At 39.9% G+C, this 23,799-nt stretch overlaps 1 protein-coding gene across 6 annotated transcripts; it reads left to right on the forward strand.

The window, feature by feature from the left end:
• Positions 1-50: 50 nt before the first annotated feature.
• Positions 51-22,196, forward strand: ptp4a2b (protein tyrosine phosphatase 4A2b). 6 transcript variants are annotated; one of them, XM_044172477.1, is made up of 7 exons: positions 51-206; positions 17,357-17,649; positions 17,969-18,077; positions 18,162-18,254; positions 18,415-18,545; positions 20,117-20,191; positions 20,399-22,196. In XM_044172477.1, the coding sequence occupies exons 2-7, from the start codon at positions 17,645-17,647 to the stop codon at positions 20,418-20,420; spliced, it is 435 nt and encodes a 144-aa protein (XP_044028412.1). In that variant the 5' UTR covers positions 51-206; positions 17,357-17,644; the 3' UTR covers positions 20,421-22,196. The 6 variants fall into 6 exon arrangements, with proteins under 6 accessions (XP_044028412.1, XP_044028410.1, XP_044028407.1 ...); XM_044172475.1 differs by having other exon boundaries at positions 20,911-22,196; XM_044172476.1 differs by adding an exon at positions 3,092-3,196 and having other exon boundaries at positions 84-206; positions 17,357-18,077; positions 20,911-22,196.
• The last annotated feature ends 1,603 nt before the right edge of the window (positions 22,197-23,799 follow it).

A 23,799-nucleotide genomic window follows, 5' to 3' on the forward strand; every position in this document is an offset into this window, starting at 1 on the left:
GGGCTGCCTCGTAAGTCATATTTCCGACAGTCCCTGAAGGTGTCGACAAACTGAGGAGGCTCCTCCCCAACAACAGTTCCCGACCTCCGACGAGAATTCAAGCTGCCACATTGAAGAGGAACAAAAAGGCGACCTGGCAGCGGTTTCTACACTCCCTCCACATTCTCCGGGGTAGTCACGGGATTTCAATGTTCAGCCTGCTCTTTGTAAGTAGCTAATAACCTAACTAACTAAAACTTTTGGAACTCGTCTCTAGTTTGAACCCACACGATTGCAACGCCACAGATCCGAAGAGCCTGATTAAAAGTTGGGTTACATATTGTTAGCTGATTAGCACAACACAGGGGAGCTAAAGTAAGTTACATGAGTGGTTGTCTGAGTAGACTAATATAGTCACGTTTGGACGGCTACGTACACTGTTCAACACATGTATTTAATATCAACCCTCACTGTTTTGCTAATCGGTGTTACCCACCATTAAGTTAGTTAACTCTAATATAGCGGCTCTTGTCGTTTTTCTGGACTGGTTGCTAAACGTGGCTGGGAAAAGCAAAGTGACGGAACTGAGCTTGCCTGCTAGCTAAGTTAGCTTGCTAGTAGGGCTAAGGCTATTTCCTAGAATAATAATAAGAAAAATCTCCGACTAACGTTACGACAACCAGTATCAGTATGCGGTCAGAGGGTTTTATTTTTGTTTTGAAACACAGCACATTATATGTCTTATAACGCCATGTCATTGTCCAAACTGAACGTCGTCCGCAATTCCATTAAATAAGAGCTAATGTTACGTTACCCTTAGCTGTACAATGAGCTCTTGGTGTATCAGTAAAGGTAGCATTTCCCTTGGACACATTTAGCTTAACGTTAACGATGCTTCGTTTAACGTTTTAACTGTTGTCTTGGATATCGTTTACGAGAGTGCCACTTTTTAGATGTTTAAAATACAACATGTGGATGTGGATTCCATCATTTTAAGCTTCTTTTGGTGTTTAGCGGTGGTCTCGACAGACGGCGGTAGTTGTGAGAAGCTGGGCTAGAGGTAGATGGCGACTGAGCTAGCTGCCTTCCGCCCTTTGTGACAAATCTTGATCCAGAGCATGGTTGACCCATTTATTTGAAGCCATATGCCAAGCTAACATTTTAATAACAAAACAAAGTTGTCGACATCCCGATATTTCCTGTCCGCTCGTATTCTGAAACTACTGTCATTATTGTCAGCTAGCCGGTTTGACTCAGTAAATTCGTCAGCCTTCCATTCAAAAATGTAGCTAACACTGGGGTTAGACAGGTCTATAATTTGGCCGTGTCTGGTTTCCTAACGCAGAAAGCATCCAACCATTTAGCCATGTTGTATGAAGTGAAATGAGGAAATGCACTTGGGGAGGAAGTTGACTAGAGCAGCTGTGACACTAAAGGCCGCAGCACATTCCCATGCCTCTCAGTTTTCAATTTATGACCTTCCAATGGTTTCAGTCTCCTCTCTGCTACTAAATTCTAGTGGGCAGCTAATACAAATGAATAGCTATGAACACTTCTACCAACATGGGTGGATGAGTCAATGAGTAACTGGTGTAACAGGTAAGCTAATTATACATTCCTGCATATGAGTCACTGCAAGGTGACCTAATTTGCTGGCAGAGAGAATGGAAGATGGGATGCAATGCAATCAGTTATCAAAACAAACCGAGGGCATGGTAATGTATAGTAGAAGTAACTTGAGAGATTCTTGTTACAGTTCTTTGTTACAGTTTTTATTCAAATTACATAATTTTACCACTTTGGGTAATGCTAGCAACAATGACACACACTTGCTTCATAACAATACTAGGATTTCACAACTCTTACAGATAAGCACAGCCAGTCTTTATGATCTATTCACATTTTACTGTGGAAGTAGGTCATTCATACTGGTGACCTGCTTTATATTATAGCTAATTGACACATGATGCAAAGCCCAATCTAGAAATAGCATAGCTCCTCTCAGTCCACTTAGAGCACAGCCTGCAGCTAAAAGCAGGTCTCGAGTATACAGTGGGAGGCCCTCATTCAAGTCAAGTCAAACTCCCAATACCTGTGGGTCCAGTCTATATGAGTAGTGTTTATTTATTTTTGTGCCCATTTGTAAACTGTGAAACTGCAAGGCTAATCCTAGCCTTCATTTTGCTGCATCTTTGTTGGAACGAAACATTCTTCATTTCTGTCTGTAATACCTCTATATAAAGTTAAACATATAGATTTTGGAAGCATTTCACTTTTAAAGGAAATCATAGTTAAACTTTAATCCACACTGTAAGTAACATTATTGTATTTTGGGCATTTATTTTTTTTTTCTGTTTACAACAAGCAGTACAGGCTATTCTTGAAGATCTGACTGATGGAATTAGCTTCATCTAAATTTGCATTGCTGGGTCCTGCTTACAAAAAATTTGGTGTATGTTAAGATTGAAGTGTGTGGTAGTAGGCCAAAATCTAGCTGGATGCCCACATGATATTTTACACCAACAAAAGGGTTGTTCCTCTGTATACACACTTCGTCAAAAAGGCGATGTGACAAGTAAGAAGTTCTCAGCCTTGGTTACTGTAACTGTGAAAGGTGAGCCCACTGTACAGTAACATGACGCCAACTTACAAAGGAGGTTACTGGGGGAGAAGAACACCTATGTTGTAGTCTTCTGGCATTCAGCCCATCTAGCCACAGGGTGGCTGTGAGAGTTGAAAGGTAGGGTTGAAGAGGTCCGTTCCACAGTGACTGGCTTAACAGATTTGGCCAATTTAAAATCTAGTTATGTCCCTGGGTGTCTGGCTGTGGTGAGAATGGAGCACAAGCGTTGGTTTTACAATGCGATAGCTTGCTAAAATCCCTGGCTCCAGAGCAATTTTGTTGTGTTGAAATCAGCCCTAAGTGGAATGCTAGAATTTGGTGCTCAGACTTTTTTCTTCTAATTTCAAGCCATTAAGTGAAAAGCCATATATAATTATGTAGTAGTATCCATGGGCGTTTGTTTCTTGTGCTGTGTTTCTTGTGCTGTGTGTTGGTTAATGAATCGTGCCCTGGTCCTTTGACGGTGTTCGTTTACTGTTGTTGCCACAGCGCCGGGATAAAGCAAAGGCACATGCTCTGCAGCACTGGCAGTGTCTGACAGATTGACACTTCTTGATGTTGCTGCAAGTCTGCCTACTGAAACTATAGCAACAGGTAGGAATAGGATCTTCCTTGTTTTTTGTGTTTACAGCTCCCTTGTCTACCTACAGCTGCCATAGCTTCGGTGCAGGGGAAAACACTGTCCTTTGCCAAAACATGCTATAGTAAAGGGTGTTTTTATTGTTATTAGAGCTGTTGTTTGTAGGTGTATGTAGCTGCTCACTGTTACTGATCCAGAATGTGTTCTAGTTTTGAAGCAGCTATAGTATAGAAAATGCTGGGTGATTGCACATAAACAAGCGTGCTGTGTTTTCCTATTGCCTAGGCACTGTTTTGTTTCTCACTGGAGCTTGGCTTATTCTTAATTTCCTTAAGCAGCTTATTAAATGCATGAAATGTGTGACTACCTCTCACAACATGACCTCAAACTGTGTTCACTGTGGCCATAATCTTAAAGAGATGGATTTGTTACCAGGAGCTGATTTAAGATCACAGGGTATATTTAATGCCTCTGGTAAAGAAGTAGGATTTCATAGTAAAAAGTTCCTACATCTGTGTATATGGGCAGCCATCTACTCTGAACCCTGACCCTCTTCAATCCTACTGCTTCTTCAGTTTTGCTCCGTGAATGTTTAAAGAGAGCACCATTGCTCTTCTCTGATCTCTTCAAAAGGGACACCAAAATTCCCTACAGGAGCACTTGTTGCTACTGCTGAGATAATTGTTGGTATGGCAACAGGCATCCCCTGATGCTGCTGTCAGAAGGCCAAGTTAGTTTCCAAATGTCAGAAGAATTGATGTCGCAGCGGGTCTCTGCACCTCTCAGCGAAAATGTGAGCAGACATTCCCCTGTCTGGATCTGTCTGTTGCGGAGTGTCGGCCTCCTGTACTGAAACTTATTTTTATTTTAGATCGTCATGGATGTTTTCACAGGTTTAGATTTTAGTCATTGTAAATGTGTCCTTAATTGACTCTAGTACCTATTTCTGATGTCTGAATAATTAGATGAACCCACAATCCAGACACACATACACACAATAACGTTTTCTCTATAAAACTACTTTACTTCCACAGGAAGTGGCTGTCAGTTATTTGGCATAATGGAAGTAATTGTGAACTGGGATGTAAAACAAACACCTTGTATTCTGATTGACTAATCAGCACCATAGCTGTGCAAATCTTTCCTCTACCTACTAATTTCTTGTTAAAAGTAGATTTAGTACTTAGTCTCTATCCTTAATTGATGTGTTGGCAAACAGGTAGAAGTGTGGCTCACTGCCATAATGTATGTGTCCAACTTGGCTGGGAGATGCTGTCCTGAAGTCGATTTTGAGGATTGTGTCATGAGATTATGACAGAGCTCAGGAGATAGCTGAATGTAGTCCCTTGAACCATATTCCAGATCAGAATAGAAAATGTACCTATCCTATCTGGGGAGATTGCAGCGGTATTGAAAAACAATCAACAATCGTGATGAATATTGATATAGACAGCTGTTAGTAGCACATTAAAACACACTGGTAAAAGTGGAGATGGTCATTTCAGTCACTTGTAGGCTGGTGAAAAGTGACACTTTACCAGCATGTATCTTCCTTCTGTCTGATGCCTTAAACTGTGACTTCATTGCACATCATATCCTTGGTTGATCTAAATGAGGGTCATTCAGTGATCCATTGAAACATTAGGATAATTTTCAGATGACTGTGGGGGAACAGGAACACGTTTCAGTCATTTGGGCTCTAACTAGGGATATCCCAATTAAGTTTATTTTTAAAATCCGAAATGTAAATGGTTTCATACTATATCAATTCTATAGGCACAACATAAAATAAGTAGCGTCCTCCATATCGCAGTGCAAACGTTTTAAGGACAAAATCTTTGTCCCCCTGTCTCTTTCAGTTGTTGGCTTATTGTCATTAGCTTCTACAAATTCCAGGCTGCAATTACTCCTGAACAAGTAATCGTAGTCTGCAATTTTCTACAATTGCAAGTCATGCGTACAGCAACTGGTTCAGTTTTCCAGAAGCTCACCATTAAATTTTTTAAATGTCCTTAAACCGATTCTAAAACATATTGAGATAATTGCATTCATAACAGTACCGCTGTATTTTGTATCTTGAACAAAACTATCACCAGTGTATAATTGATACTTGGTATTTTGTCCAGCATTAATTGAAGTGTATTTTTGGCAGAAAAACTTGTTTGTGTTGAGAGCCTTTTTCACCTCAAGAATCGGTTCTCCTTTTGTATTCTCACTCTTAATGCCTATTCAAATTATAGTCAAATGTCAGTGTAATTTCTGACTTTGTTTCTCTTTCAGATGTAATTGTTCAGGTGCTGGTGTTTTAATTATGTGTAAAGTGTGATTAAAAGTGCAACTAGGCCACAGCGAGGACAGAACAGTCCTTTGTTTGGATATGTTTTCCTCTTTTCATTCCCATTTCTAAGGTACTGAGCCCTGGTCTCTTTCAGTCCTTTCCAGAGATGGATCAGTCCTTGTCCCCCCTTGCCCTCCCCCTAAGCGCTATCAGAGGCCTTTGATCGTCACACTGTTTATCTGTGCTCACTCAGAGGCTGCAAAGCAGTGTGATAAGTGGGCTTTACCACATGCGAGTGCGTGTGTAGGGGGTGTTCTTCTGTTCATGGAAATATAGGGGGGGTTTGTATTCTCTCACCTCCCCTCTCCAGCCCCGTTTATATGGACACAAGAAGCCAGAACAACAAGTGCTCTGCAGGAAAATCAGCTCCTGTCCTCTGGGAGCAGAGAGAGGTAACATGTTGTGCTGAACAGGGGATAGAATGAGGATGTTCATTTACCAAAATGTCAACATTTAGATGGGCAGTTAAACAACTGCCTTCATAATCTTTTTCATCCTTTTAATCTTCTGACATTTTCAGTAAAAGTTGTTTTTCTCAATTTGTACGGAATGGTGGACTACAAATAGTTTAATGACACAATAAATATGAGCTTGGCATGGCGTCACAATTACTAAAAGCCAATAACAGCAAATGCACCTTAACAGTGTATATTGTTACTGTTACGGTGCACACCCATGTATAACAACATAACATACTGAGCTACTGTTGACAAAGAACACAGTAAGCTATAAGTGGATCTAATCAAGAAGAAGAAGAAGCGCACAACACAACAGCATTTCACAGCCTCTATCATGTAGACATAATTCTGCTGTCTCAGTTCTGACAAACCACAGAACAAAACTGCATAATATGCAGATGGCATGTTTTAAGACAGAAGAAATGTTGCAAAAATTTTGGTGGACCTTCGAATTCCAACAATGCTGAAGCTCAACATAATATGATTAACTGTAAAATTGATCAAACGGAACAGAAAATTGACTGGTTTAACAAACACGTTGATCTTAATTATAAATCTTTAATATACGTGTCGCCTTGGTTGTGAAATTATGTGACCCATGCGTTATTGCCTGTTTGCTTGTTAGGCAGTAGGATATCCATAAACTTAAATTTGTTAAATAGATGCAGGTTTGTTGTTTTTTTACTAGCAATTTCTCTGATTGAAAGTTATTATGCTGTAGCATATCAAAAGTTAACTCTGTAAATTGGCCAAAGAAGGTCTTGGCTGATGTCTAGTTACTGTGCTCTCTACAAAACAGTGTGTGTACTACAGTATCAGTGCTTAACCAAATGGTTTTGAGAGAAAGAACACTGTCTACCATTTTGATATTTCGATGAAAGCAAGTAGGCTGCCTTTTTATTGTGTGTGCAGACCAACAGAGTCGTGAGTCACTATTAGGGGAAACGGTGTAGCATTTTAAACTGTCAGTAAACCTAAAAGCATATTAATATTTTAAGCTTGTCAACTTAAAAGCTTTCCCTCAGTACCTCAGAGTCAGTTATTCTCGTCAGGACGTCATGTTATATCATAGCTTGTACTGTCTTTATTTACAACCATTTGTATACATTTAACCTTTATTTTGACAAGTTGGCTTTAGTTTGGAAATGCGTCCTCTTTTTGACTTATTGAGTCTTCAGCTTTACTTGGAGTTTTGTCCGAAACAAAATACTTTTAAAATGGAAACATGGAAAACGCACAATCAATTTTGCTCTACAACAGCATTTTTATTTAAAGACCCATCCACACCTCACTACAGTATACAGTATTCCTTTTGTCAGTGAGCACACTAGTGCTAAGCCATTTGTCAGTACAGTAACCTCTGATGTTTCTTTCCTTTATTGCATGCCCTTACAGGCTTTCACTATTGTTTTGAACAGATTAAAGGTGTGTGAGTAAGGCTAGGTGAGACATTGTGGTGAATCTATAAACCCTTCAAAGAGGTCTGCCGTGTCTGGAGGAATCTAACTTGTAGGCAGCCCTGAGGATGTTTGTGAGTCTGAGTTGGAGTATAGCATTTATGGAGGGTCATTCTCTGCCCCCAACCTATTTCTAGGCTTGATCAAACACAGTCCACCCACATACAGGCTATAACAGGAGGGATGTTTTTTTTCTGTAGTGCAAAAAGAAAGTCTTTTATATACTCTTCGTGTTGCCATTTTGGTTTTCAATTTTGTCAACAATACACGATCTTTGTGTTTATGAATTGTTGTAATCTGACACCAAATGTTTTACCTTACATTTAAAAAATAAAAATAAAAAATTAAGGTATTTCCCAAGCACTCTGTTAAATGTTTGTGGCTCTATTACCACATTTGAATTTTGGACTGAGAGTACCGGGCTGTCTTATGCCAAGGAGACATCTTGGCCTGTGATTTTCTTTTGACTCCATGTCAGAGTGCCACTACCCGAGCCTGTGTATGTTATGGGTCTGTGGTAATAGCCCTCTGAAAAACACAGGTTTATTATATTTCAAACCGAGACGACCACAAGCCTGAGTCAGACTGTCTGTGCATGGTTCCACCTTGACATAGGTAAACACAGACATGACCAGTTGTGACTCATGTCCCAAGTATAAGGTTCTGATTAGTTGACCGGGTCCAAAAGGCAGCTAGCCTATTATTTTTGCTCATATTCACTGATTCTTTTTTTGCTTTTTGCCCTCTGTCCATACATGTACAAACATACATTTCCAGTTTAGAGATGCTGCGCAACCACATTCATTGTACACCATATGTAAACCTGGACAAGAAGTTACTGAATTTGGCTTTGAAATGTATAAATTGACCCACTAAAATATAGACAAAAAGCCTGACTGTAACTATATTTTAAGAGAGAAAGGACATTTTCTAGATGACATGGTAAATTTCATCCATTTATTTTTAATAACTTTTTTTAACTTGTCAAGCTTTTGATTCCCCCCCCCCTTCATTTTCAAAAATGTATTTTGTCAACAATGGCCTTGAAAAGAATGAAATGAAAAATACACATAATGTAACTTTTTAAAATAGTCCTGTCAAAGATGAAATAGTGAATACTGTATTGTTGTGCTATACAAGCTGTCTGAATTAGCCTAATACAGTTTTAAAATTTAATGACAGCCACTTTCCAACCTTTAAGAATTTTTGGCCAGTAAGCAACTGAAACCTTTATTAGAAAAACAAATACAGCACTTTTATTTTCAAAAAGTATTCTGAAGTCTGAGGTTTGGTCAAGATGCTTGTAGTAGTGGCACTGCTTCCCACACAGCTATAATTAAGCTTTGCCGTGCCAACCCTTCCCTGCCCTCACGGCAGGTGAAGTAAAGGTGCTGTTCTCAGAAAAGTGTTGAATTGAAGTGTACCAGTCCTTTCCCCGATCCATGACTACATTCTAAGAAACCCACGGGCCTGCGGGCACGTTATCAGAACTCAGTCAACAAAGCGTGAGGCCACACAGAATCTACTGACTTGAAGTATCACTTTCAGGCAGAGGCTCCTGTTTGCAAACCCCAGGAGTGTGCAGCTCATGGGAGGCACAGCAACAGTTCAGGATCTCTGTTGTAGTTCAGTTTTGCATATAAGCCTCCATCTCTCAATGCTGTCTTGTCCCGGCATGCCTGGGGATTTTAGTGTCTTGCTTGTTACACTAGATAAAGTGGTGAGGCTCAGAAGAAGGATTAGAAGCTTAACTAGTGTCGCTTATTGTAGTTTTGTGTGTGTTTAGTTTGTTTCTTGCTTGTCTGTTTGTCTTTGTGTGTTTTCAAGCATGACTGATGGCGAGGGAGAGTTGTGCACAGTACTACCTTTTTTATGTGTGCACTGTTTGCTGAATGATGTGGTGTCTCAAGAGTTCATAGCAAGCTTTTGTCTTTATTGTGCATGAAGTTAATTCTCTTATCATTATGATTGAAGAGTGGTTTTCCTAATTCCACCACATAGTATGGCTTATAAATGACATCTTGATACTTTTTAGCCTAATCAACAATCAATCAAAATATATATATATATATATATATATATATATATATATATATATATATATATATATATATATATATATATATATCTTGATAGTTTCCCATTTTCTCCAAAATAACATACTGTAAATTCTCAAATAGTGGCCGAAGCCTTTATTTCTCTCACCTGCAGAGGCCAGAGGGTACCAGGCCTTTATTTTGAAGCAGGCTTAGAGACAGGTCTTTATTTCTAATTCCCTCTGTTTGAAATTTTTATCCCCAGAAAAAGTGATCTAATATCAACATCTATGAAAATAAGTAATTGCACCCTTATTCTGATTTGCTTGTTGCATTGGCTTTAGGAGTGATGACTGAAAACAAATAGCACCTATTATTATTATTATTATTATTATTATTATTATTATTATTATTATTATTATTATTATTTGGTATCTGACATTCATTCAGAAAGACTAGAAGGTTTTTGAGCACAAACTACTTAATCATTTCAACTAGGACAAGGCCATTCCAAAAACACTTTTGTTGGAATAAAATTATAAAAGACACGATACTAAGCTTTACCTACATACACTGTGAGTTTACTCACCACACACACACAAATGTAGCTGATGTTATCTTGTGGCACTTGTACATTCAAATTTTTTATATAGTTTTATGCATGCTTTATTCTGCACTGGGGGCTGTTTTTAGGTGAAGGGATAGATTAGTGGTACTACTGGCTTCAATAACAATCATTTGTGGTATATTTTGTAGAGGATAGTAGTTTGTTTCACATCTCCCCTCCAGAAACTGAAGCACCTCCATATCACTGACCCGCTGTTATCTGGAACTGAAGTTAAGTCAGTCAGGACAATGGTGGTTGATTAGTTTGGGGAATCTGTGACTGTAGGGCAGAGGAAGAGCAAGTCTCCTCCATGTAAACACCACCTGCTTTTAATGCAGAAATGAATGATTGAAATGCTCAACAAATAACTCGAATGTGACCATATGGTTGTCTGCCATATTGCACATTAATTGATACTTGAATATATCAGATATATTCGATATAACACCCAGCCCTACCACCACAGTGAGAAAACACCCTAAAAGTAGGTGTATGGGTCTGTCAGTAGGGCCGTTTGTATAAAGTTGGCTTCCGCTCAACTTTTCACCAAGTCACTGAGATCTCCCAACCAGCCATTACTTTTTCTGCTCGTGTCCCAGCACTCATTTGAAATGAATGAATAACTGGTTGGTGTGAGGACAGCTCCAATTTGAGGTGAGATCCACCCACCCAGCCTATCAACAGCATTGACGTCACTGCAAGGAACCAGCTGGGCCATTGGGCAGGTGTGATCCTCTTATTTTATCTCAGCCATAGTCACTGCCAAGTTCTTGGCTGGACTTTTTTTTGTTTTCTTTCTCACTTGTTTAATTTTACTTATCCATTGTTATGTCCTCTTGATGATTTTTCTTCACATCTTACCGGCTTTCTTTGTGTTACTATTCCTTTGTCCCTGTCCTCCTTGACATTTCCAAGCACATCAGTTATCTTTTATTTGGCATTCAGAGGCCACAGGAACGAAGACATGCCTCTGTGACACTTGGCCCCATTTCTATTCCCACTGATTCATCATTTCTGTACATTTGATTGTGACTGTCAGTAGTTTCCCCCTTGTTCTCCTCTCCTGTGAGTTACAGATCAATGCTTGCTATATCACAGTTGAAAGGAGAATATAATACTTCCCTGTTACCTTGTATTTATGCATGCATGTATTTGTTTTTAAGAAAGTGTGTAGCCTGAGTAAATAGTCTGAATTAGACATAGAAAGGAGAAGTGTATACACTGGTTGTGGCAAGCAGGTGGGTATGTGGGGTAAGGGTGTCAAAGCTTTTATCTTTCTCGTGCCATCCATGCTGCACTCACTCAAAGGAGAACAGGGCTATCTCCCTGCTGCCCACCCTCCTCCCCTCACTGTCCATCCTGCCATGGATGACAGGCGCTCCCCCTGCTTCTTGGCTTGGCTCCCACACAGCAAAGTAGCCCTCCAGCTGCTTTAAGGCAGTACAGTCTGGTCATGCCTCGTCTGGTTCCAGACAAAACATCAGTGAGACTCAGGCACAACCTCAGCCCACCAGATACGGTTGCATGTAATACTAACATCTTTCACAAGGGGGGAAGGAGATGGACTCAGACATTGCACATTTTGTGTATAGGGCCGACGTTTTGCCACCTTCCCTTCCAGTCTGTATATTCTATGCCCAGACATTTGGGCTCATTTGTGTGTGTGTGTGTGTGTGTGTGTGTGTTTCTTTCTAATTTTAGAACAACCCCCTCGCCCTTGTGGCAAATGTATTGCCCCAGCCAGCTTGTGATTATCTACACTATGTACATGGTGTATGTATATAGTAGTGGTCGTCTGAGATTGGCCACCTGACAGCTATCCGGTGTCAACAAGCGCTGCCCACGGCCTTAGCGCTACAATTACGGACTCCCATGGCAGTAAAATCCTTAACAATGTGAAAGGCTTTCAATTAGCACTCTCGCTGTAGCTGTTTACTCTTGTCTCCATCTGCTTTAGCTGTGATAACTTTACACCTTCCACTATTACTGATTATTGTGAACTTTGTCAATGGAAAATATTAAACCATATAATCTGCTACTGTATAAACATGATAATGAACAGCGGCCTTATCTCTTAGACTTAAATCACACTACAATTTGACTACACTACAATAACCGTTTGCCTGACGGACTGATGAATCATCCTAAAATGATAAGTTAGCAGTTGCAGGATACCCATATCCCAATTACCATTCTTCTGCGACTTAAATCACCTGTTTAGGTTTGCGTGTCCTTTTCTGTTCTGAGATATCGTGGTCCTTATCAGCTAGTACTGTTATCTCCCTGCTCTCTCACACTTCTCATCTTACTCTCTCCTTCTGTTCTTCCTCATTAGTCACTGTAGGAGATTTCTGGGAGAGGTCAGCTGATTTGGGAAACTGTCCCTATCAACTCTCAGTCCCCCTCCTCACGCTCTCTCTCCCTCCTCTTGCAGCGCTACTTCAGTAGAACACGTGATGAGGAGCAGGGCACCAAGGGAGCTTTCTCTGGGCCACTGCGTGGGCCTCTGCCTTTACTCTGTGACCTTTCTCCCAGTTTAGTATATATATTTGTACATAGACACACATGCACAAAAGGCTGGATATAACCCAAATATACTTTAATAGAAGTACATCAGTGTTTGTTTTAGTTTAGATGTACCTGCCACAGCTGGTTAATTGATCCCACAGCAAGAGAAGTTGGCCTTAATGGTACCTGCCACTGTAACTCTGTCACCCTCAACTACAGTATCATGGTTGGAATGATGGGACATTGATTTTGGATTTGTTTTTTTTACATTTCATACCCTTTTAGTCCGATAGTGACAGTGAAATGGAGTTTCATTTGGTTAGTGTCTATTAAAGGTTGGAATTGGTCATTGAATTTTGAGATGTTGTGACATTCTGCACTGTGCAGCTGTGCCAAAATAATCAATACAATGACTGGATCTGAAATGATTAGTTGAATAATAACAGGTTTGATAATTGTTTAAGCAAAGCAAAAACACCAAACGTTTTGTGGTCCCAGCTTCTCAAATGTGAATGCTTGCTGGGATTCTGAGTCTTCTGTTATATTAAAGGGATTGGGTTATGGACTGTTGGTTGGACAAAACAAAATGTCAACTTTGAAATTTGTGCAACATTCTCGCTATTTTTAGACATTTAAGACCAAGTGATTAATGGATAAAATAATTGGCAGATTATTCAGTAATGAAAATAATCATTAGTTGCGCCATAAATGACTGTATGATTTGGTATATATTGTTCGTGTTAAGTTAAAACCATAATGGAATGGCATCTCACCCATTCATGTTTGTGTCAGCTAAAGGTTGCTGACTTGTTCTCAGTCTATAGTTTTCAAGGCTTTTGTATACACTGCTTCTTGTTTCCTGTGTGGTTAAACATGTTTTTGCTTCTACAAACACGTTTGGTGTGTATGTGTTGTTTTTGAGCTTCCTGCATCTGTGCAGTGTGTAACTGCAGAGCCAGTTTGCAAATTTCAGAGTGATTTGCATGTGTTCTCAAGCCTGTCTGTTACCTCAGTTTACTCACTTCTCTATTGAGAGCTCACTGAAGACTGAGGCCTAGGGTTCTCTTGTCTACAGTAGATTTTTAAATTGCATTACCTCAATCTATCTGCTTATATGTACCGAGAGTTGACTGGCACATGCATTGTTTCCACTGTCTCCATCAGATCAGTGAAGAATGTTGGACTTAAACAGTTAATGATGAGGGAATGGCACCAATACAGTTAGCATTGTAATTAGTCCCATGCACACTGTGTAATACAGTGTAATAGTAATGTTTCTTAACGGCTGCTCATGCTTTCCTAGCCCAGATGTTCTTCAGTACATGTATACCAGTGTTAACTTTGAAATGGTGTTTTGGTCTGCCTTTTTACCTCTTGGTTACCCGACTGTTGGCTGCATTTAAAACGCAGACTCTATGAAGTCACTTTGTGCATCTGGGCAACCATCCACAATCCACTTGCTTTTCATCTTTTAGCATAAGCTGTCATTGTAGTGTCCTTGGCGTGTCTGTTAGCAATTTTGTTCTTCTATGTTTCCTCCATTTTTCAGTCTCTCATAACCATCTGCTCTCCTTTCCACAGTCAGGTTTCACAGGTGAAAAGTGCCCTCTCTTGCCCCTTGTCCATCCCTTTAATTTCTGGAGGATTAGAAGCAAAGAGGCCTTTTAAAGTCTGGTTACCCATTTTTCCAAGCTTCAGTTGTCTGCATGCAGCAATGCCACATTGTAGGGATGCCCAGATCGATCAGCCGCCGATCGTTATTGGCTGATATTCAGTAAAGATATGCAATCAGGATTAATGCTTTCTAGTCGCCGATTGCGAAAACTGATGAAAAAAACTTGAGCCAATTCTCAGCTAAGTTGGTGTCATTGTTGCATTCTAACTAACCTAAAGGAGCTCTTCACCCCCAAAATGATTTGTATACCAATTACTCACCCTGTGTTGCCTGAATTTTTTTTTCTCGCATGACAATACCTCCACGTGAATGTAGAATGAATTGAAAAACGCGCTATCCAGATTTGTTGAAGGTGATGGCACTCCTGTTTTTAAAATGGCAAAACTATATCCAAATTTCTGTTTACACAAATCGTGCAGTATAATCCAAGTCTCATTTATCTAGTTGTATGTTCATAGGTGTAGTGCTGCCGGAGCGCACCGGAATGACGCTCTGCCACTTTTTTTCTCCAAGTGAGGAAATAGAATATTCACAGTTCGCATAATTTAATTTTTAAGCAAGATTTGCCACATTTTAAAGATTTGTGGCAAACTAAGAAACCGTTAGGCCACATACAGGTTTTATTTTAGCTTGTTTGTAACAATTCGCTATTAGCTTAACAAGTGTGCTGTGGTTGTAACAACAACAACTGCGGACAAAGCAGGTGGAAATAGCGCTTTTCTACCTTTTCCTCAAGTCGTCATCAACTCGATTAAAATGTTACCTTCACTTCACCTGGTGTCTCCACCGCGGCCTCTGCTCTACCGTCCGCTGTGTGTGAGAGCATGTACAGTGGGGGGAGAGGGACTGATTGACTGGGAGAGAGAGTGAGTGAGTGAGTATTAAGTTATTGCTTAATGCCGCGCTAATACTACTTAGCTAGATGCTTGGCTGACTGACGCGTAATATTATCAAAATGATGGAAGCTATTCATAAAGTCTGTCTAACATTTGATCATGTGGTCAGTTATAGTTGACTAATATATGTAAACTTGTCACTGTACGAACAGTGGTTAGATAACCTTCGAAATGAGCCACAACTTAACCCACTCATGCATGTGGCTGAGAGCAAAAACCGCGAGCGTGTTCAGTGTAGTCCCGCTTTCCACCTCGTTCACTGGCTAGGAGTGCTCAGTCACACAGCATTTATAGCCTATGTTACGCTGCCACCTGGTTGAGATCCCAATACACTACAACGCAGTAAAACTGACCTATAATACTGCTTTACCAGCTGCTATAACAAAAAACAAAAAACGATTTATTTGGCATATTTTTGGCATTGATATTTTCATCTGCCGGACAACTACAGGCGATACTGGCAAAAAGCCGGCATATGCCCTGCTTGAGAGACAAAATAAAAATGGTATATACCATCGTAAAAGTTGAGTAAAAAATCCTGAGTAAATTTTGACTGAGTGAAACAGGAATGGAAAGAGTCAGAGTACAGAAAGTCTTGTCAGTCTCAAGTAGGTGAAAAGCGGGAGCGTGGGACTGAAACGCTGGGTCTGTTTGAAGCTTTGCCTACCCTGCAATCCTCACCTTGTGACTACTGCCTGTGACACTGTGCTGAAGTCCAAGCCCTCTCCCAGTTTCCCTCCCACTACTTTGTGTATGTAGACGGCATAGTGATAGCCAGCCCTTGTCAGCCCCCCCATCCCCCATGCTGCTCTGAGATGGTTCCAACCTTCGCATGGTTGGACTGACTGCTCCCTGGCTAGTTACAGACCAGACATTACCTGTTCTGTAAGACACCCTTGTGAAGTGTGTATGTGTGCTCCATTCTGTGCATATTATTAGTTTCAATTTTGGTGACAGGTGGTGAATTGACAGTGATATAATCCAAAGGTGTAGTCAGTTCACAGCAGACTCATAATTAAGGCTTTTTGAGTTTCTGGAGACTGCACTAAATGTTGCATATGCAGAAACCTGAAATTTCCGAAGTACAGAGATCTAATTAAGATTTTAAGTTTAAGGTGCAACTGTCTTCTCCCATTATGACCACAGCTTTGAGCATGCTGCAGATTATGTTTCAATTAATCAAGAAGACTGGAGTAAATACAGGTTGCCAAAAGGATTGTGGAAATCAAGATTCTGTAAAAAAAAAAAAAATAAAAATTCTGACAGATAATGCAATTTAATTATTTGTGGGTTTTTTTTCTTTCTATTAGTGGCCTATTAAAAGTAACCATAATCACAAACTTGCCTTGTTTCTAATAGAATCATACGAAATATCATCATCGATGTCCTCCAAGTGTTCAAAGCAGCCAGTCAGAGAAAAGTAAACTTCTAAATAAACTTGGCAAGTGCTATATAGAAAAAAATCACTAATTGTTTCCCACATTTGTAAGATATTACATTTATAATATACTTACATAATAATTTTCAAATATAATAATAACATAAAATGTTATATGTATTAACAGCTGCGTATTTGGACAGGTATGATAATGACAATGTGCTGGTAGGTCTGACAATGTTTTTGATAGCTGACTGATGAAACCTAACGCTACTGTTGACAGCTCTGTACTGTAACTGCTTAAGCTAACATTAATGATTTAATTTAATAATTTATTCAACTACCAAGCGACCTGCTGGCTACCTCTCTGAATTGACACGTGACAGGCTTCCCACTCTGTTGGTGTTTTACAAACCGCAAAAAGACACCATCTGATCTGATTGATGTTTCTTCTTTGATAAAACTATCTTCGGCCGATTGTAAACACTAGCATAAAGAGGGCATATTAACCAGGCAACAACCAAGATTTCGTTCTTTTGTTTATTTGCCAACACACAATTAATGTTAATGAACTAGCGCTGAGTACATTTACTGGCGACAGTTGTCATTATAGTTGGTGAGATCTATGGCTCAAACTTGCCTGCTTCGGCGTGTTAAGACACTGGTGATTATTTAATTAAAATAATGGCTTTTGCAATTTGGAAATTGCACTCTTTGATATTGTGATTTCAATATAAAAACATAATTGTTCAGCTGTAGGTGTGACGTCATCAAAATTATTGTCACGTAACCTCCCTCTCATCTTTTTCCTCTCTTGGCAGGTTTTCTGTGTTTACTTGAGCCGTACCTATATGGCGTGTGTGAGCGGAGAATTTTGCCAGGCACAGCACCTCACCTCTGTGGAGAAGTGAATCGGCCGCCCCCCGAGGGACTACGCTACCCAGAAACCCCCCTGACTGCCAGCATACTAGGAACTGCTGACTCTTCCAAAGTCCCCCTGGGATATTGCGTAGTCCTTGGCCTGACTGCCCTGCCCTGTCCCAACCAATACGAAAAATCATTGCTTTCTGCTTTCTCCTTGAACAGCCAATCACAAACAGCTCTCCTGAATGGGGTAAACTGATTGGATGACTCCTGGATAGTCTCTCCATCTTTTTTCTTTTTTATTCTTTTACATTTTTTTGTTTTGTATTAAGTAATTTTTTACATCCCGGAGTACTGTGGACTAGTTTATCCTTTTTGTTACCCTTCTGTGTACAGCATCCCATAGTTGAACACCTGTTGTCCCCCTGATCCATCCTTCTCCACGTGTTGTCATTTTTATTTATTTTTCCCTTTCCTGAATACATAAATCTCCTAGCAGTCTTTGCTGACTTCTGAGCCAAAAGTCGCTTTTGTTTTGTAAGAGTATTGTATTGTAATTGTTTTTTAAGCCGTCTCGCCAACATGAACCGCCCCGCTGCAGTCGAGATTGCCTACGAGTGCATGAGGTTCCTCATCACCCACAACCCCACCAATGCCACGCTTAACAAGTTCACAGAGGTATGCTTGCATCCATTTGTTTATATTTGTAGCGTCTGCTTGCAAGTCCTTTTGTCTAAAATCCTCTCTTTTGATGTCTGCCAGGAGCTGAAAAAGTTTGATGTGAACACACTAGTGCGAGTTTGTGATGCCACCTATGATAAGGCTCCAGTAGAGAAGGAGGGGATACAGGTTGTGGTAAGATTTGACACACACACATTTGTGACAGCCTTTCTTATTATATGTTTATCCTTTTCCAACCTACCCCCCACACACACACACACACACACACACACACACACACACACACACACACACACACACACACACGTACTCTCTCTTCTTTTGTCTCCTCTAGGACTGGCCCTTTGATGATGGTGCCCCCCCTCCCACACAGATTGTGGACGATTGGCTCAAGCTGCTCAACAACAAGTTTCGAGAGGAACCTGGCTGCTGCGTCGCTGTGCACTGTGTTGCAGGGCTTGGCCGGTGAGTGGCTAGCTGCATTGTTTTGTCTAGAGATGTGACAATAACTCAAGAGGCCTCTGGTCTAAAACCCCTGCTGCTGCTGCTGCTGCTAAGTGTTAAGTTGCTTTAAACAAATCAAACACTGATCAAATATACTATCTTACAATGTAGCCATATTTGATTTATGTTATACTTTGAGGTCAGAAACATCAATTGGAAGGCAGCAACATAAACTATCCGCTTCTCAGCAGTTGCCAGTCGCCAGTGTTTCAGGGTCCATTTAATCTCCCCTGCATCATAGTGACTCCATAGAGGTGTCTGCCACCTGAAAGCACACACAGGCCACAGAAAGCATTAATTAATTAAATTTTACAAGTGTCTAGTCTGCCTTTCTCTTTCTAGCCTTCCTCTCTTCTTCAGTGTTGATCTCACACAGCCTAGGCTTGCTTGGGCTGGGTGTGAAACCGAACATGCTGCACTGTCCCTGTTCTTCTGTGTCATCTTAAATATACACTGGCGATTAATTCAGTATCTTTAATGGCTGTCTTCTCTTCCTGCTCCTGTTAGTGCTCTATAAATAGCTGGTTATCAGCTGGTAAGGTTATCTATCATTAGTGACAACAGGCTGTTGCCTCTGCAGATTTGAAAAGGAAAGGCAATTACATTTGCATGTGATCTGTCTGTTGGTCATGAGGTTGCACAGGCGACATGCAGATATACACAGTCATATTCGCAGACCAATGTGACAGTGAATTCCAGACAAGTTCAGCTGAATAACAACATAAGTGTGAAAACAAAGAAGGCAGAAGCACATGACGTGGGCGAGCTAGTGTGAAAATATCTTTCCTGACCACAAATGCACAATAAGCCAATCGGTTCTCAATGGCTTCCAGCATTTTGCATTGCTGTGGCATTCCAGAGGTTGTATAATTACCAGTATTGGTTAGACTGGCATTTTCTGAATTCATCTCTTCTTCTTCTTCCCTGTCCTGAATTCACTGAAGGCATCTGAGTTTTCTGTAGCTTCACCGTCTGATCTGCTTTATACCAGCCAACATTCACTTAAGGACCTTAGTGTGGGAGGCTCCAACTATGTGCCTTGTTATTGTTCGTCCTTTTCTTTAACGATATTCTCACCCCTCCTTCCATGCTCCTTTTCTTCTTCTCATTTTCTTTCAATCTCTCCCTTCTCACATACTGTCCCTCATGAATTTTGTGAGAGAAAAGCTACTCAAGGAAATGCTCTGTCAGCACTGAGATTTGACCTTTCAAGTGGTCTAGAAAGTTATTATTTATTTTTTCTAATCTGGTTAGAAAAGAGATGGTTGTCTTTCTGTAACTTCTCACAGTTGTGTGTGTGTGTGTGTGTGTGTGAGAGGTTCAGGGTGTGAGCACAGTGCCCCAGCAGGGCAACAGTGAACTTGTGCACCCCTGTTGATTTTCCCAGGCCTGTTTCCCAGGTTTACCCCCCCCCCCATATTACTATGGAACCATATAAACCTTGGCATTTAATTTTCTGTTCTCCTTCTCTCCTCCTTTTGATTCTCTCACTGTCTGCTTGAACTGGTCCACTGGATATCTTTACCTCTCAGAGCTCCAGTCTTGGTGGCCTTAGCCCTCATTGAGAGTGGAATGAAGTACGAGGATGCTGTGCAGTTCATAAGGCAGTAAGTACCCTCCCTACTTTTGTACTTTAAGGTTTTAATAACGATTGAGTCTTAAGTCACCAAATAAATGGAAACAGGTTACATGTGAAAAAGCAACAGGTAAGGTTATTAGCCAAACTGTGATTTGAGGTAAATCAGTCATGCCTTTTTGTTTTTGCTTTGTTTATGTTGACAACTTGTGAATTTTGACATTTGTTTTGTCTATAGTCTGCAGAATACTAGGAATTAGTAACTAACTCTAGACTGAGTCTGGTACTACCACTAGAAACAAAGCTGTACACTGCAAGCTGGTGTTAAAGGGATTGTTCAGCATTTTGGGGAAATACATACATGTATTTGTCATTTTTACACTTTTTACACTTTGATTTTTGTACAGATTAAACAAACAAGATATAACGTGTTAATTATTGAGCGTTTAGAGGTGCTGGCAGGTGGATTTTGTTGCCTTTGGACCGAGCCGGCTAGCTGTTTCCCCCTTTGCCAGTCTTTGTTTTAAGTTAAGCTAACCGGCTGCTAACTGTAGCCTTGTATTTAAAAGATAGATGAAAGAGTGTTATTGTTCTTCTCATCTAACTGTCAGAAAGCAAATTAGTGTATTTCCCAAAACTATTAGTTTGATCACTACAGTAATGACCATAGTGTTTTACTATAGTGTACTCTTTGCTCTCTTTTGTGGATATCGTTGTTTTTATCTTTTTCACTCCATATGCTTTTCATAGGAAGAGACGTGGAGCCTTCAACTCCAAACAGCTTCTTTACCTCGAGAAATACAGACCCAAAATGCGTCTGCGGTTCAAGGATACCAACGTCCACAACTGCTGTGTGCAGTAGGCTGCCTGTCAGTGCATCTTTCTTATGCGCATCTTGTGGGGAATCTTCCAACAAGGGGAGATTAAAAAAAAAAAAAAAAAATGAAGCGAGTGCTATCAGTAATTATTGTGATGATTTGTTAATACTGAGTCATGGTTAATTAATCGGAGAGCAAGCGAGTGATGAATGAGTGAATCCAGATCTGGGATCCACCAGCCGAACCAATGAATGGAAGGTCTAAGCACACAGATAGGCCCGCCTCCCGGTTATACTGTTCAACCACGGGCCAGAATTTTCTCAACTTGAGTCCATCCTGGGTTTTTTTTTTTTTTTTGTTTTTTTTTTTTTTTTCAGTTGTAATCATGGGATAACATTTTACATTTTGTGAATTTTTATTTTTACACAAGCAATGGTGATGAGAAGATGTAATGTTAAATGATATTCCAATTTTTATTTCCGCTAATTATTGATATTATGATTAGGCCAGAATAATGTACCTTTTTAAAAAACCTTTTTAAACTTTGAACAGATTGTGACTGTCCATTTTGGTATTGGGTGTTTCTTTTTATTTTATTTTTTGCACAAAAAACTCAAAAGGTTCACCTGAAAATGCAGTAATGTTTTCCTTTTACCCATCACTTGCTTAAGTCACTTTCAGTTTAGGGGTTCACTGAGTTTGAATATGTCTGCAATATTTATTCACAAGTTATGTGTGGCAGTTATGAGTTTGGCAGGGTCAGGGACACTTTGTTATCCAATAGTTGTTGTTGTTTTTTTCTTTCTTTCTTTTTAATCCTTCGAGAGCCATGTCTTTTTTTCTTTTTTCTTTTTTTTCTTTATCTTGTTGGAGTGCAATAATCAGTCCACCTCAAATATGGCCACCAAACCATGCTGAGCATCCTACACACACGCACACGTACACTTCAGACACTCATCCAGGCAGTTAAACAAGAGAAAAACATAACAACTCCTACAATAGGTACTTCTTCTTTCATTCATTCTCCTAAACGGGGCTACAATAGGACTTCCCTAAATATGCATATTTAAACTCGTATACACAGAGCCTAAGATCCAATCTGAAAGACAACGTGGAGAAGAATGAAAATGGTCAGTTTTTTATCATTGTACCCATTTTGAAAACATCCCCAATTCGTATTGGTTCTTTAAAGATAAATAAATTGAAATAAAAAGCAAACGTGTGTCTTATTTTATTTTCCTGTTTGAATGTTGGATATTAAGTTATTTTGTGGTTTGTTTCTAAAGAGGCAGGTAGTTGGAGTTAACATCGACACTGGTTAATATTGCTGGATATATAGCTGTGAACCCTCTGTGTAGGCTGCCAGCTATTGTATTCAAGTAGAAATATTTTTGTTAGTCATCCTGTTCCTTAAATCAGTATTGCTAATTCACAAGTCAGTTAAATGCAGGAGTTAAGTTGTACCAGTCCTCATACAAAATGTCACTTTTATCCTGTTTTGAAAACGAGCGACAATGCTGACACCATGCACTTGGTGATAAACACACTCCGTGTTTCCCAGACAGTGTGTGCTCATTAGGCAGGTCAGTCAAAGCCTGTCCTAAACGTCCTTTCCCCAGCAGAGTGACTCAGCACCACGTGGAAGGCACAGGACACTGTAGTACTAAGAAATGACTCACAACCACAACTGGTAATCACAACTCCAGCCAATACCTGAAACCAATTGAAAGTGCCCCCTCTGCTGCTCAAATCCTGCCATGGCGCTGACGCTATGCATTGAATTGAGTCAGGAAATGTTGACAATGGGTACTGAAATGTGCCAATAATGGAACATAAACAGCATAATTAAGTAGAAGCATAGTCATGCATATGTAATAGTATACTGCAGATTGTGTGCTGTGCTCCCCACCAATTGATGTCACTAAGAGCAGAACAGTAATTGATGTAGATATGATTCAGTGTTTTATCATTGCTGGGTAAGGCAGTGATCAAAAACACAAAACTGTTGTCCAATGGGTTGAAAGCACAAGATAAGACAGTGGTCTGCTGTGTCTCTCCCTCAGCAGATTAAGAAGACTCACCTTGTATTTTCACCTCAGATTATCCAACGTCTTGGCAACTGGGACAGGGAATAACCTTGTCCTGTTTTATAATCATGCCTAGCTGAGGCCCTGGAGAAAGTACTTCCAGTTAGGTTAATTTCACAGATATGCAAGTTTAAAGATGGGTCACAGGCACAACACTTTCACATTCACTGACACTTTATATAGTGGATACCGTTAAGCACCATAACAGACTTTAACTACACAATATATATGTATATATAACTAATGTGTGTGTGTGTGTATATATATATATATATATATATATATATATATATATATATATATGTGTGTGTGTGCAAGTTACTTTTGATGCCTGCAACTTAGACTAAGGGAAACCCACACAGACATGGGGAGAACATAATCCCTACAGCTAGTGGATTTGAACCAATGACATTCCTGCTGTGAGGCAACAGCACCAACCATCATTGTCCATATTACCACTTTAAAATGTAACAATAAAGACAAATTAATGCACCATATAATCTTTGTTTTATATAATAGTTGTATAAAGGAGTGTGATAAAGGTATTTGTTTCCTCTAGATAATCATTTAACCTAATTTAAATTTAATTTAAAATAGTGACAATAGGCCTTTTTCACAGTAGGAAAAGCACAGGTGTAATTAATAACATTAACAATGGTTAGATTTAATTTTGCTGCTTCAGTTTCAGGGTCCTGGTATTGTGCATGCTGGCCCATTAATATACCTTTCAGGGA

Source organism: Siniperca chuatsi, linkage group LG17, assembly GCF_020085105.1.
Source record: "Siniperca chuatsi isolate FFG_IHB_CAS linkage group LG17, ASM2008510v1, whole genome shotgun sequence".
NCBI classification, from domain to species: Eukaryota; Metazoa; Chordata; class Actinopteri; order Centrarchiformes; family Sinipercidae; genus Siniperca; species Siniperca chuatsi.